At 37.0% G+C, this 16,979-nt stretch overlaps 1 protein-coding gene across 5 annotated transcripts in view; it reads right to left on the bottom strand.

Annotated features, from left to right (window-relative positions):
- Positions 1-16,979, bottom strand: part of slc8a1b (solute carrier family 8 member 1b) — a 105,247-nt gene that overhangs the window by 10,073 nt on the left and 78,195 nt on the right. For 4 of the 5 annotated variants that reach the window (XM_016558026.1, XM_016558033.1, XM_016558011.1 and 1 more), the window contains exons 3-5: positions 10,274-10,386; positions 2,745-2,890; positions 1,722-1,821 (exon numbers count right to left, since the gene is read on the bottom strand). In XM_016558026.1, coding sequence (XP_016413512.1) covers positions 1,722-1,821; positions 2,745-2,890; positions 10,274-10,386 — 359 coding nt within the window. Of the gene's footprint in view, positions 1-1,721; positions 1,822-2,744; positions 2,891-10,273; positions 10,387-10,618; positions 10,726-16,979 lie in introns of all 5 variants that reach the window. The other variant, XM_016558041.1, reaches the window with a different exon arrangement.

Raw genomic sequence — 16,979 nt, 5'->3', positions numbered from 1 at the left:
GCTTTATTTTTAACTTTAACAGTTTTTAACTTTTAACAGTTTTAGCATTAGTAATTTTAGCACTTCAGCTTATTATCCGTTTTTAATCTAAAATGTATATTACATTTTATTTCCGCTTTATTTCAATTACTGAAAAACATTTTAAAAAGTTTTAGTTAACAGCAACACTGATCTTAACCCTCAAAGATTATGTTTATTAATTATGTTTGTTTATTATAAATGATTTATGAAAAAATGCTTCACGAATCATTTGTCCAATTAAGGACATCCCCAAATGTCTCCAAAGGGACAATTTTGTGTCCAATCTATAGATAAGTAAACCCCCACACACTCAGTGCTCATGTTGTGTTTACTCTCTCCTTATCTTTCGATATAAATCATCTCGCTGTGCTGCAGAGTCTGACATTTAGCAAAGCTTTTAAACTTGAAACTCTTCAATTTACCGCCATTAGCTGCAGACCTTTTATTCTTCTTTGTCCCTATCTGTGTACATTTGCGTATATGTGCATGTGTGTATCTGTGTGTCCTGATAAAAAGTTGTGGAGAAATTTCTGTTCAGTTCTCAGTGGTGCTAGATAAAAAAAAAAAATCCATCTGTCAATGATGGCAATGATTAATGCATGTTTGATGTTAGGTAGGATGTTCATGCTGCTTTTTTCCATAATGAAGGTGAATGGTGACCAGGGGCTACCAAAGTCCAAAAAATGTGTCTTGACACAACAAATCTGAATGAGATTTGAAGGAAAAGACTCGCAAGAACAATTCACACTTAATAATTTTTGAAATTCTATTTTGAAAACAACCAACATCACTGTAGATACTTTATGAAAAGACTTGGTCTGTACTCTGTACTGGTGATTCCAGGCCAGTTCTGACAGCAGACAGAGCAACATACACGCACACACAACACACACACAAAGGCTTTTAACCTTGCTTTGCCCCAGAGCACAAATTGGCACACTGAGAGGTGTTCAAGTGTGAATCACTAAGTCACCAACACCTGATCCACACAAACACACACACACACTTACACAGCTAGAGAAGCAGCCTCTATGATCATCAGTCTCTCTGAGGTCGTGCTGCGAGTGCTAATTACTTCAAAGAAAACAAACCGAAAAAAATCCCTCTCTCGTTTTTCTTTCTCCGCCTCCACCTACTTTCTTTTTCTCCTTTGCACAGAGAATGGAGACTCCTTTGTGTAGCCCTAAGAGAGGTGAAGCTGTAAAACAGACTTTCTTGAGAAACACCGCAGCCACCAGGGGGCGCTTTACAGCAGAGAGTACCAGCGCTTTTGAAATTTCAAATGGAAACCATAAACAACAACATCTGATGCTATCTATACAACCCAGGGATGCCTAAGCCTGCTCCTGGAGGGCCACTTTCCAGCAGAGCTTAGCTTTAACCTTATTAAACACACTCAAACCAGCTAATCAAGCTCTTTAGGATTACTAGAAATGTCCAGGCAGGTGTATTAGAGCAGGCTGAACTCTACAGGAAGATGGCCACCAGGAGCAGGATTGGACACCCCTGATAACCCAATCGAAACAACAGTTAGTAGTATTTAACTAAAAATGTATTTTATAACAGCAATAATAACATAAAAGTCTCGCAGGCACTTCTGGCAACACTCACAAGTGATTATCATCTCGAACGAGATGTTCTTTTTTTAATGAAACACTAAATCAGTCCTCCCAATGTTCCTCACAAACTGAAACACTCACCGGCGCTGACTGTGATGGCCTCGATGAACTGGTCCCTCCAGCTGTTGGTGCCAACCAGAAGAGCCAAGTTTGTCTTTTTAATCAGCTTATCAACTGTATTCTATAGAGAAAAGTGAGAGACAGCACACAAAGAAAATGAATGACCGCTTCATTATATTCCAGTGCAAATTAACAGGAATAAACAAACTTAAACACACTTCAGGCACGGTGGACCACAGTTCATCGAGTGCTTCTGACTGCTCTCTGGTCTGCCCCGTTGTGAAGTGTGTGTGGGATCGGAGTGTGTGTGCGTTTTAGCAAGGCGAGTGTGTGCATGTGGATCGTCCTGAAGTGTGTGGAGGCGATCGATGAGATGCCAACGTTTAAGATCTCTGAACTTCCCTGACAGAACCATAGTGTCTTGTGTGTTTCCATAAGCAACAAGAAGGAACATTTTTCTACAGAAAAACAGGTATTTTTGAATTATATGTGACCTAAAAAGTTAGTTAGTCAATTCTAAATGTAGCAACCCAGAGTCATGTTTGTGCACTGCAAATAATGAAAATGATCCTTAATAAATAATAAAAAGTGCATGTTTAAAGTATATTGCAGTAAATAACTTAATGGGGGCTTATAATTACCATTTGACAGTATAATTGGCTAAACTGGTAAATTTATACCAGTATACTATACACATGTAAATTAATAGTTCATTTAAAATGGAAACATTTTGTCGTTATTCACTCAAACTTCATGTCGTTACAAGCCTGTTTAACTTTTTTTCAGCAGAACATAACAAAAGCTATTTTGAAGAACTGTTTTTGTGCAAGCAATGAAAGCCAAGAGGGGTGCAAAACAACATCGGACACTCTTGAATTTAATTGTACGGATAAATGTACACTAAAACATTCTTCAAAATATCTTCTTTTGTGTTTTACAGGTTTAGATCAACATGAGGTTAGAATATGTGACAGTCATTTTTGGGTGAAAGTTGCTTTAATGTGATTATGAATAAATGGGAAATGTGTAGCTAAATTAACACACCTTGAATTCATAAGATTCCTCAATGATAACCTCCAGTTTAGGGTGATCTCCTAGCATTGGCTTCCCCATTTCAGCGATGCGTCGTTCCTCTTCCTCTTCGCCTGTCAGAGGCTCCGCCTCTTCCTGCCCCGCCTCTTTCTCCTCCTCTGAAAACAAAAGCACCAGTCAGAGAGTAGAAAACAAACTAGCCAAACCAGCCAACTTATATTTCAAATGATCATCTAGAGCGTGTTTGTGGAAGGCCCCCCTTCTTCCTCCCCCGCCTCTTTCTCCTCCTCTGAAAACAAAAGCACCAGTCAGAGAGTAGAAAACAAACTAGCCAAACCAGCCAACTTATATTTCAAATGATCATCTAGAGCGTGTTTGTGGATCAATGGGTTTCTGTGGATAAACTGGATTGTGTAAATACATTTGATGAAAATGCTACAGTGAACACAAGAATTTGGCTCTGAGGTGGAAAGTCCTATAAAAGGTCAAAATCACAGATCTTCGTTGACAAATTTAGAAAATGGGTCCATTTCATGAAACTACTTTTATAATAGAATACACACAGACCACTGTGACCCTGTATATGAGAAATATGTCGGGCAGGATTTTTCCTTCATTTCTTTCATGTGATGAAGCTTCTATGGGCCCAGTGGGATTCTGGGTAAGTAAGTGTGTGATATAAGCAAGCCCTGACCATGTGACTGGGTTTAGCCCAATCAATCACCCACATTCACACGCACAATGAAATGAGAGGGTCAAAGGAAAGCAGCAGATGCAGACCTAAAGGCACGGAGGTATGATGAGGTTTGGAAAGGAAAACAATTAGGTTACAGTAGAGACACATGCACACACTGATGTGGACAGACAAAAGGAAAGGCCTGGGAAAGGAGAAAATGAAAATCCTTTGGGCAGCACCATGGTGATTTCAGCGGAAATGTAATTCTTCGAGTCCTATCACATATATTCACTTATATCACTTTCTCTTTCTGTCTCATTTATTTCATTTTTCTTCTCAGTTCACGAGCTCAGCTGGCATAATGGCTACACCAACAACAGCAAGAGTCATAAAACAATGTTACGATGACTACATTCCCAAGCGCAACACAAACATGAGCCCCATAGGCAGAAACGGCTGCGTAAACGAATGAAATATCTAATGGAACAAATAAATCTCGAGCCACAAATGAACCCTGAGGCATTAGTGGAGGATTCCAGCGCAAGATTCTCTGTCAGATTAATGGCAGAGCAACTCGTTCCTGTAGCCTAAACAGTCTCTCTCTCTGTCTTAATATTTTATGTTCATCTTTTCCAGGGTAATCTGCTCATCTTTTTCTTAGACCAAGTTCTCTTTTTTTAAGAAAAGTTAAATGTTTTTGATTTCTTACATGTAATGGGGGGTTGGGACCATTGAGATTTGCATGCATCACTGAGATGTGAGTGTGATACATCCACAGAAAAAAGCTGAAAGATGCATAGGAAGTAAATTGAAAGACCAACAGAAAATGTGGCACATCTTCGGTGTAATAAAGTAAGGGCAACTAAAAATTAATTGGTTACATTTTGATACTGTGCTTAGTGTGTGTGTGTGTGTGTGTGTGTGTGTGTGTGTCTGTGACCTCCACTGTAAGTAGCTTATTGTAGTAAGAGTGCTGCTGTCATAGGAATGTTTCTGCATGCTTGCATTAGCATGGTATACTATGTACTGCAGATTTCACTACCTTAATTTTGTAAGGAAACACTCTATAACTCTCTTCATCCTGTCTCTGCTTATTTTTCTTTTCCGAAAGAGTTTCACAAACACTACCTTCTAAGACGTCCTCTCCAGTCCATTTCCCAGAATGCACTGCCCTTATCTCAAGACACGATTGGGCTCAGTTAAAGGCACGTCATTGCTCTGTACAGACAGGCAGTGTTCCTTTTACACAGAGATAAGACAAAAGGATTACACCTCCTCGCCCAAAGCTTCGTAGTGTTTGGTTTGACTGTGTTCCCTTCACATTGTATTAGGCAGGGTGTTGCTTTGCACTGTCAAACTGTTTGTGTCCCATTAGCCACAAACAATAATTATCAAGGATATTGTATAACAAAATACACCACTCCACCTTATTGCAGTTGACCAGCATTGTAATGTCAGCGACTGTCGTGACTAGATGCTGTTCCAGGTGTAAGCAGTTTGACACTGAATGAGAGCCAAGAATTCTAACTGTGTTTGGCCACTGTACACAGACAATCTCAATTCATGCCCAGTTCACACTAGTTTTGTACGTAATTGCTCCATTGATAGGTTAATAAAATATACATAGCAATATCAGTTTGTTTAACTACCTGTTGCAGTGGGTGATTCAAATTATTTCTTGTCTATAAGTACATGAATAGCATGTGAAAGAAAAAGGACAAAGCGGAACAATGAAGTGCAAATCATGAAGCAGTATTTTTGCATGTCTTGCAAGTTCTCAAAAGTGCAAGACTCAAAGTTTACTTGCACACTCAGGTTTCTTGCGTCCCTCTGATTTTATAACCAAATATGTCTGTCACATGCTATCAGAAGACTGTGCATGTGACCATGCTATTTAGCACATGAACTTTATCACCAAAAGTTTAAATAAGTAAAAATGTATATGAATGTATAAGAAAACATATTTTATATGCTCTAACTGGTTACTTTTTTGTCCTAATTTTTAATCACCTTTTAATAATAAAAAAAGTACAAATATTCCATGTAATCTCTTTAAAATCATGAGGTAAAAAATCACTGCTTGAAAGTTTCCAGTAGAATGATGCTAGCAATGCCTCAGTCGTAGATTTGAAATATGAATACATATACTGAGTTGCTTTTAATAAAAACATCTGCCAAATCAATAAATGTAAAGGTACAATTTCCTATTATAATTATTTTGCATTGACTTTAACCTTATTTCACCTGTCTATCTGTCTCAGATGTTGACCCGCCAAACCAGCCACCTTATATTTTAAATGACTGTTTGTGGATCAATAGGTTTCTGTGGATAAACTGGATTGTGTAAATACATTTGATGAAAATGCTACAGTGAACACAAGAATTTGGCTCTGAGGTGGAAAGTCCTATAAAAGGTCAAAATCACAGATCTTCGTTGACAAATTTAGAAAATGGGTCCATTTCATGAAACTACTTTTATAATAGAATACACACAGACCCTGTATACCCTGTATATGAGAAATATGTCGGGCAGGATTTTTCCTTCATTTCTTTCATGTGATGAAGGCCCAGTGGGCCCAGTGGGATTCTGGGTAAGTAAGTGTGTGATATAAGCAAGCCCTGACCATGTGACTGGGTTTAGCCCAATCAATCACCCACATTCACACACACAATGAAATGAGAGGGTCAAAGGAAAGCAGCAGATGCAGACCTAAATGCACGGAGGTATGATGAGGTTTGGAAAGGAAAACAATTAGGTTACAGTAGAGACACATGCACACACTGATGTGGACAGACAAAAGGAAAGGCCTGGGAAAGGAGAAAATGAAAATCCTTTGGGCAGCACCATGGTGATTTCAGTGGAAATGTCATTTTTCAAGTCCTATCACATATATTCCCTCTATCACTTTCTCTTTCTGTCTCATTTATTTCATTTTTCTTCTCAGTTCACGAGCTCAGCTGGCATAATGGCTACACCAACAACAGCAAGAGTCATAAAACAATGTTACGATGACTACATTCCCAAGCGCAACACAAACATGAGCCTCATAGGCAGAAACGGCTGCGCGAACGAATGAAATATCTAATGGAACAAATAAATCTCGAGCCACAAATGAACCCTGAGGCATTAGTGGAGGATTCCAGCGCAAGATTCTCTGTCAGATTAATGGCAGAGCAACTCGTTCCTGTAGCCTAAACAGTCTCTCTCTCTCTGTCTTAATATTTTATGTTCATCTTTTCCAGGGTAATCTGCTCATCTTTTTCTTAGACCAAGTTCTCTTCTTTTAAGAAGAGTTAAATGTTTTTAATTTCTTACATGTAATGGGGGGTTGGGACCATTGAGATTTGCATGCATCACTGAGATGTGAGTGTGATACATCCACAGAAAAAAGCTGAAAGATGCATAGGAAGTAAATTGAAAGACCAACAGAAAATGTGGCACATCTTCGGTGTAATAAAGTAAGGGCAACTAAAAATTAATTGGTTACATTTTGATACTGTGCTTAGTTTTGGTAATTAAACGAGATGCTCACACAACAAATGAAACACAACATGAAGATTGTGAGTCATGTTTGTCTGCGTGTGTAAACTGATATTGATTTAATAGGCTAAGGTTCCCTCTTCCTTGTTTTGTCCTTGAAAACAGAGCTATCATTTTCTATCGACAGCTTGGTGCTACACATCTTGCATGAGCACACGCAAACACAGTCCATCCAGCCATCCGTTCCTTTCATTTTCATTATCTCTTCAGCTGTCCTTTATATTTCTAGTCTCTTCTTTTCTTTTTTCTTTCATACTAAACCATCTGTTTTCTCTTATCTACAGTATGAAGGCTTTGAATCATCCAGGGTACTTTCACATGTCTTACAAGCAAAGCTAATCAAAGGCAACTGGACTTGATTATTAATTATTTTGAAGGCGATTCGCCACTCATCTGAGTGTCTTAATCAGTTTTTTTGTTAATCACTGATGAAGTCGTATGGATGAGTGGCAAATCATCATCAAAAAATGTATAATCAAATCCAGCTGCATTTGATTTGAACTCTACGTGATGTTCCTCTCTCCTCTTGTATTCCATGTTTTAAGCACTGGATCTCTTTTTATTGTATTTTATATTAATCATGCTAAAACACAGCATTAATCAAAACAAGCGAATATCAAGAAATATCAAGAAATAGGATAAAAAACATTTGATACACATCAAAACATTGAGGTGCTGGGAAAAAGAGCCGTTTTGTTTCCTGGAAAATAAATGTTTATCTAAATGTGAGATGAAACACACTCGACCAGCCTTGGCTTTGAAGACAGCTCACAATCTTGAGCTCTGAGTCTTTTTAGCTCCCCTAATCTCTCCTCATGATTTACAGCCCAGCATCTGAACTCATTTGCTGGCGTGTCTTAACTTTTCCTTTGTGTCTAGTTATGAGATTATTGCGAAGAAACGAAATTAAACAGTTCACGTTGAAGCTTTCTTTCTCAACCTGCTAATATTCTGAGCACACCCTATAAGGCAAACTACAAAAAAGATTGCGTAAGAGATGATTATGACTATAAATTAAAGGGTCATATCATCCTTTTGAAAAAAGTGTTTTGTGTACAATGCGTACAAGCATCAGAGCTCAAAACTCTCAAACACCAGACCATTCAAAAGTTCGGGGTCAGTAAACATTGTGTTGTTTTTTTTGGAAAGAAATTAAAGGATTAGTTCACTTCCAAAATGAAAATTTCCTGATAATTTTCTCACCCCCATGTCATTGAAGATGTTCATGTCTTTCCTTCTTCAGTCGAAAAAATTCCAGGATTTTTCTCCATATAGTGGACTTCAAAAGCGACCAATGGGTTGAAGGTGCAAATTGCAGTTTCAATGCAGCTTCAAAGGGCTCTAGACGATCCCAGCCGAGGAAGAAGGGTCTTATCTAGCAAAACGATTGGTCATTTTCTAAAAACAAAAAAACAAAAATGTATAATCTCTAACCACAAATGCTCATCTTGCACTAGCTCTGCAATGCGTGTCCACAACTTCACGCATTACGTAATCACGTTGGAAAGGCACAAACAAAGCGAACGTGCCAAGACTAAATCAAACGCACTTTTCAAAAAGGTAAAATAATGATGTTGGATGATTTTGAAGTTGGAGGAGAAAAACAGATGGAGTTCGGTCCTCCTTCTGCCTACGTCACGCACAACCTTTCCAATATGTCTATATAATGTGTGAAGTCATGGACGCGCATCTTAGAGCTAGAGCAAGACGAGCATTTGTGGTTAAAAAGTATGTACGTTTTTGGTTTTTTAGAAAATGACCAATCATTTTGCTAGATAAGACCCTTATTCCTCAGCTGGGATCGTGTAGAATCCTTTGAAGCTGCACTGACACTGCAATTGGGACCTTCAACCCCGCTGGTCTCCGTTAAAGTCCACTATATGGAGACAATTCCTGGAAAGTTTTCCTCAAAAACCTTAATTTCTTTGCGACTAAAAAAGAAAGACATGACCATCTTGGATGACACAGGGGTGAGTAAATTATCAGGACATTTTTATTCTGGAAGTGAACTAATCCTTTAATACATTTATTCCCTAAGGATGCATTAAAAGTGACAGTAAAGCCATTTATAATGATTCAATGTCAACTTTCTATTCATCAAAGAATCCTGATAAAAATGTATCATGGTTTCCACAAAATTATTAAGCATATAAAATATTAAAACGTTTTCAATATTTATAATAAGAAATGTTACTTGACACAGAAGACTGGAGTAATAGATGCTGAAAATTCAGTTTTGCCATCACAGGAATAAATGACATTGTAAAATATATTAAAATTAGTGCTGTCAAACGATTAAATGTATCCAAAATAAAAGTTTTTGTTTGCATAATACATGTGTGTGTTCTGTGTATATGTATTATGTATATATAAACACACACATAAAGTATATATTTTGAAAATATTTACATGTCTATATTATATTCAAACCATTTATATTATATATAAATATATTTAATATATAAACAACATATTTTTCTGAAATATATACATGCATGTGTGTATATTTATATATACATAATTAATATATACAGTACACATACATATATTATGTAAACCAAAACTTTTATTTTGGATGCGATTAATCACAATTAATCATTTGACAGCACTATTTAAAATAGAAAACAATTATTTTCAATTGTAATAATATTTCACAATATTACAGTTTTTGCTGTATGTTCGATCAACAAAATGCAGCTTTGTTGAGTATATATATCTTTCAAGAACATTATAAATATAAACTCTGACCCCAAACTTTGAATGGTAGTGTACATTGAAATAAAGCTGTTAATATGCACATAACAATGCCTTTTATGATACATGTTATTGCTCCCAAACACCAGAAGACACTATTACTTTAAATGGTGTCTAACTAAAGACAAGAGCAAGATATGGAGAAGGTCTACCAAAACATTCTTCTGATTCTGGCAAGGCTTTTGTTGTGTTGTGTTGTTTTGTTTGTGTCCCTCACTGGATGCATAAGCATAGATTAGCAGCTACATTATGGCCACATGGGTTTTCAACTACCTCTATTTATATTTGCTTTTAGCTCTGTCCACTTCATAACTGTGTTAACTGTGTTCATGTCAGTTTTGGAGCAATAATCCTTGAGTAACATTAAAGCAAGTAGAATCTGGCTCCTACTGTATGTGTAAGGTATATGTGTTAATGTGCGAGAAGTTGTGTGTTCAGCGAAAACAAATAAATGTCATTAAATTAGTAAGACAGCACACCGACACCAGGAGAGAAAGAGAGAAGGTGAGACTCTGCCCAGAGGAAGAGAAGAGTAAAAAGCAAAGGAGACACTGTGAGAGGGAAAGAAACCTCTGTATACTGTCCATCCTCTCCTTCTCCAAAGTGGCGTCTGTAGCTCTATGCAAAAGCTGCATTGCTTATCGTATTCCTCTCGATTGAGAACCCTGACTGATATCGTCTTCCTGCAGAAACAAGACAACAGGAGGGGGGTTGGAATAATGCATGCATGATACACACACACACACACAAGCAAGCACACGCGAGGGCCTGGCCGGAGGGCTGTCGATGGTATAGTTTGGCCTCTAGTTGATCCCGATGATGATCCAGAGCAGAGAAGGTTCAGAGTGGAATGGTGTTTAGTGTGTGTGTGTTGTATGTGTGATTTCCTCTGCAGGCTCAGGCCACGCCCCCCACCTTCCTTCTCATTGGTCTCTACGAGCTGGGGTTCTCCGATCTCCAGGAAGAAGCCTTTGTTCTTCTCGTATTCTTCGTCATCAATTATCCTGACTTTTATTGTTTTGCTGGAGAGAGGGGGAGAGAAAGAGAAAGAGGGAGAGGAAGAAAAGAGTGAGGAAAAGACAGGCCAAGGGAAAACGAAGAAAGATAAAGGGCATGCAGTCATGCACAGGCAGACCGTCAGAATAAGAGGATGATGCAAGAGAGACAGAAAGAGAGAGAGCAGCCTCACAAGTCTGACTGTAAATACACATTCACAAACACTGATACAATCTATAGTCGCTCTAATTTTTCTACTCACTCCACAAAGTCTATTTATGTTGGGCGTATCCTTAATTCATTATATAAATTAATATTTTTAAACCACCTCGTATACCGTTTTACTACATATATTTTTTCTTGAATAATTTCATATTTGTACATTTGTTAAATAAATAGGGCTCATTCAATTCTAAATTCTAATGACATGATATGCTTATTTATTTGATGAGCAAATTCATAAATCAATATATGCTGAGGAAAGCCACCAAATTAATTGATAATTCAAATCATAATGCAAAGACATTACATTACTGTAGATGAAAGAATTGAATAAACTTCACAAAGTGCTTTTACAAGTCAATATACTGTTTGTTTTATTTCCATATCATTAAACATAAGCTATCACTGGCCAACATAATCCATTTCGCAATCGAGTTTGCCAATAATAATACATTTTTTACAGCTTAATTCTTTTTAATCACACAAAATGTATTTAAATTGACAGCCCTATAAATAAATATTTTGTTAAATAACATATATATACACAGTAAATATTCATATATAATGTGGCTAATAGTTATCTAGAGGCCATCATCTTATTTACAAAAAGAAAATCTCAAGATTTTGTAAATACAAGAATAAAAATAATATTGCATGGCTTTTGTGGGCTTGTGTATGAATTTAAAATCTGTACTGTTCTAAGATGCAGTCAGTATCTTGTGAATTAGTCAGCGCTGCATATTTACAAGATTTATAACAGCTTCAGTTGCATATTAAATAAAATCAATGGATGTGCGGATGGACTCCAGTTTAAATGGCCATTCATTTAGCTCTGACTCAAGAACTCTCAAGCTTATTCTCAGATTTTTTGTTTTGCCTGAATTCTTCCTCATATGCACATCCAGCCCTGTATGCTTAGAGGGAACACTGAATACAAACCTCCATCTCCAAGCTAACAAAATCAACCATCATCAGAACTAGAAACAAAATCCTTCATACACACATTCAGACCACTTGCTGCTATATGTTTGCATGACCTTTCTCCAAGAGCAACCTCAGCGCACAACATTACAACCATAAAATCTCCACAACCAACCATGTCACATTGGCCTGATGTCATGAACAGGAAATCTAAATCGACTCTCTTGGCCTACATTTTTTTCTCACTGAATATCAAGTATCATGGCTGCATGGCTGACGTTGTAGTACTGTTTCATTAAATGTTGTTTGTGCTATACATTTAGTTTACAATTTAAATCATTTTTATAGAAGAAAAATTATGTGATAAAGCTCTGAAAATTGTGGCGACTTAAGGAGAGTGATTATAAAAAATAATTTTCGCTCAGTAAAATGTTTTTGTTATAAAACATCAGCGCCAACTGAACAATATCCAGACTTACAGAGTCTTACAGAAACGCACAATCACTTCCAACAGTCATCGATCTTCAATTAAGACACAGGTGCTACAGCAAGAAAGACAGACAGTGAAGAAAATGCATGGAAGATTGAGGTAAGAAAGACATAAGAGTTATCAAATGCTGGCATATGCTTCAGGGAAGACTAATAAACGCAAACACCCTCTATCTTTGTCTCTCTTTATCTTCCGCTTCTCAAAGACAATTTCATATTCCTTCCATCCCATTGGTTGTCAGAAACACAAGTGTTAGATTATTTCCAGATCCACACTGTCAAGTGCAGGAAGCTGTGTGTGTGTGTGTGTGTGGGAATGACCCTCTTCACTTCTCATCTGAATGTGGGTTAGGTTCAGCTGAGGTCATGGCAGCGCTCTAATGATACATCAATAAGTCATAGAACTGCTTTTACATACACACAAAGGTTTTAAAATGACAGCACATGCCGTTTTAGTATGTGTGTGTGTGCGTGGGTTGTTTTTCTATTTATTCTCTGTACTTTTTGTTCTTATCAAGTGTCTTTGACATCTGTCGTTACATCTGTCATCTGTAGTTATTGGACACTTGCTTTATTTAATTACTCCTCTAATATCTCCCGCTCTCATTTCAAATGATGTATCAAGTTTATAATTGTATTAGACAATGGCTATTGGATCTGACAGAAAACAAAGTGATTTTGTAAGTGTGTGTGTTGTAGACGAGATGTTAATTAGAAGTGTTCTCGAGCTCTGTTTTATCTAGGGATGTAACGGTATGAAAATTTCTTATCACGATTATAGTGGCCAAAATTATCACGGTTATCAGTATTATCACGGTATTGTTAACATGTGCTGGAGATGTTAAAAAAGTACCGACATATAAGTTTATAAGTTTTATATTTAAAAATGAACAAACTACAAATGAAATGACTTTTTGTTTGCATAATCACTAAAACAATAACATTACCAATGATGTCCAGATTTTACTTGACTGACAACAGTTTAATAGCATGTTGAAATATATGTAAATGTTCAAATAAAGCTTTGAAAAAGTTTCATAATAAGGTAAACCTCACATTTCAGCCTTTAAATAAAGAAAAGAGTTAAGTCAAAATGATAATTGATTAATAAATGATTATATGTATTTTATCTGCTCCATAAATAATTCTAGATAACTTATCTGAATTGTTTAAATGTGTAGAATCCACATAAGCTTGTTTTTCATCAACCGGTCAAAATTTACAGCAGGTCCATTTTTGGCTAGACAGAAACTGCACACAGGCTGAATGTAAATATGACACTAGGTGGCGCTTATGGAAAAGCTGAATTAGAGCTGTTTCCCGTGAACTCCGTGGACAAAGCAGTATTGTGATTAAGATCACTTCCTTTAGGTATTACATGGAGCGAAGATGACAAACAAAATACCATCGAATCGTTTCTGAAGACAGTCAGAACCTTCAGAGGTACATTCATATAATTAATTCATTCATATATTCATTTGTATAATTCCCTTAGCACTCTTTTAAAACGTCCCAGCTTTTCAGCCCTGTTTTCACTCAAAACGAAACTACTCTGCTTGTTGTGCGCACGTGAGACTGTTACTTAAAATTGTGCTTTATGCTGGACAGTATTTATTTATCGCGAGTACTTCAAATCGCGGTAATCTAATACGGTTTTAATGATTATTAAAAGATGAAACGGTAATACTAACCATGGGGAATTTTATCATAATTTATCGTCAAACCGGTAATCGTTACATCCCTAGTTTTATCGTTCAAAAGAATGAACACATAACAGCGGATGCTTCACAAGCAGTCAACTTATCAAACCCCAGTTAAAACATGTTAACAGTTTGTGCTCTGGATGAGAAAAAGTGTGACCACGTGACACACAATCACCTGCTAAACACACTGTCACACCTTTCACAACCAGTGTTGCCTGCATCGTTTTTTAGCGGCGGAACAATTTAACCAGTGTGAATCTCCAGTGTGACAGCAAAATAAATCATATTTACCTGAGTTGAGAATATCGAAGTCTAAAAATAATGCAATGAGATAAAAAAAGATGTGTTTATCTTGAAATAATGATGACAAAACACATTTATCAAGCTGCATGCAAACACAAACATACAGCATGAGTTGGGTAGTCTGATTCACAAATGAAGGACTCAAGTGAGTTAATTCACAAGTAAATGACTCTCAGTCTGACAAAATATTTGCTGCTTGAACTCACTGACTCACTGTTAATGACTCAGTAAATTTCACGTGATTAATTGCAGTAAAGTTAACTAAAATTAAGCAAATTTTGTTTGTGTTTAGTATATTTACTGACAGGTTGTTCAGTTGATGTGCAAATTTTTTTTTTGGGCGATAAATGGTTTTTCTTTACTGACAGGTTGTTCAAACAGCGTGTAGGCAAAGTGGGTTTTTTTGGCAAATAAATGATTTAATAAATGTAATTTTACAAAGTTCTATCATGGTGGACCTTCATAATTCTGAACTTATTTATATATGTGTTTATTTATTTTGTCATTAAATCTAACTCTCAAACAAACCAATCAAAAAATTTTAAGACATGATTTAGCATGTACTATATCAAGCCTTATGCAAACCATTGGCTTATCCACACAATGAGGGCAATCTAATCTTTTACTATTCATGTGGGCACATTTGGTGACCTGACACACACACGCACACACACACACACACACCAGTACACCTGACATGATCGACATGAACACACACACCTTGAAGCCTCTTGAATTCAATACAGCATTTCTCTCCTTGTTTTCCATTACATTTCCATTAGATGACAGTGGCTTTATGTGTGTGCACCACATTCCTGTCTCTCTTTAGGAGCTCAAATTTGAGCCTGCAGGAAATCAAAGCGTGCTTTAGATTAAGCCAAACGGGCAGGGGTTTGTGGGATATGCTCGGGGTCTTGAATCTCTGATCAGGGTGTTACATAAAGCTGCTCCAATTCATGCCTGACCATAAACCAAGCACTGCAACACGAGATCACACATATGCTCACGCTTATGAAAGACACAGAGAGGAAAAATGCAACACACACACACACACACACACAAATGATATGACATTATCTGTTCATTAGCATATCTGCATTGCAGTAGCCTTGATCGGAAGAGCTCCTGACACACATACAACAACAATAATTTAAATTCACTTTCAAACTGCTCTTTAAAATACATATATAGCTTATACAGTTCATCAACCACTTCCTGTTTGAAATTATCTTCGGATCAATGCTTCTAGAGGATGTGCAGACACGTTTTATAGACCAGCTGTGGGACAGTCAGGAAGCTTGGACTCAATGCTGGCAGCTGATCGCCCGTTGCTGCTGCATTACAGTGAGTTAGCGACTACAGTGATGTGAACACATCTTTGGGTCTGATCCATCATCTGCTTCATGTTCAGGTTTACCAGGGTTAGGTCAGTGTAGCTGGACTGGAATGAGATCCAGACCTACTAGCTTAATTTATATGCCAAAACCACACATACACACACAGTTTGACTTACAGCGTCCAGAAACATTTGCCAGCAATTAGATCTGTGCTTAGCAACCGGGAAAGAGCCAAAATAGAGACACTTTTCAAGTGTGATTTACCAAAGGCCACATTACACCGCATGTAAGAGAGACAGAGAGCAAGAGAGAGAGAGGGAGTGAAGTAATGTAACCTCCTTAAAATTCAAATCATGTCTGCTCCTTAACACAACGAGGAGCCACACCAAATCAATACGAGCTGACTTGTGTATGTGTGTGAGTGGATATGGGTGTGAGCATGTTTAGAAAGAATATAGAATAAATATATGGGCATTTACTCTTTTACTTGTGCCATGGTGAGACAGAGGGTGGAGATTCACTAAGAACGATTTGCGCCCGCTGATAACGCTGCTTATTTGCACATGCTGCGCAAATAAACAATATTGTTTTAGCAGCCGACTCACTGCTGGAATTATGCAAATCAGGTAACAGTGCAAATCACAGACTGTATAGCATCACTACTGCAATATAGACACCTGAACTGGCTCCTTAAAAATGGATATATTGAACTCTTTTCACCATTATTTGATGAGTTACTGCTGCCATGATAAAAAAAAAGCACACAAACTGCTCATTTTAACCAAACTGCAACAGGCATAATAATAATTTAATTTAAATATGCCTGGTTCAGTGCTATACCAGTGCAGGTATCTTCTGGTTAAACTGCAACAAATAATAATAATAATTTATAAAACCAATATAATAATATTAATATTAGTAGTATTATTAATTTCATTTAAATAATAACATTTTATTTCATAAATAAAAACAAACAAACAAAAACTAAATTGGATATGGTTAAGATGCAGCTGAAATACAACATGCATTTCTCCTCAGACTGTATGTGATTAGTGAACATAAACTATGGAAAATTAAAACTGAGAGTACAGGAGTACAGAGAATGTGTATTTGTGCACAAATGTGTGTCTCAAAGGCCAAATGAAACCCTTTACAACATGACCCGAAGTGCAAGGTAATGCATAAACTCGTGTAGGCAAATGCAATCTCTCCTTTTAATATATTCTGTACTTGGATTCAAGTGTGCATGCAAAAATCATATGACCTGTTTGCATGCCCACTTAAGCCTATGTACCCCCCCCCCCC

Source organism: Sinocyclocheilus rhinocerous, unplaced genomic scaffold (genome assembly GCF_001515625.1).
Source record: "Sinocyclocheilus rhinocerous isolate Xijiao unplaced genomic scaffold, SAMN03320098_v1.1 scaffold851, whole genome shotgun sequence".
Taxonomy (NCBI): Eukaryota; Metazoa; Chordata; class Actinopteri; order Cypriniformes; family Cyprinidae; genus Sinocyclocheilus; species Sinocyclocheilus rhinocerous.
Note: the sequence above shows the minus strand (reverse complement) of the source record. Positions and strands in the feature narration are given on the sequence as shown.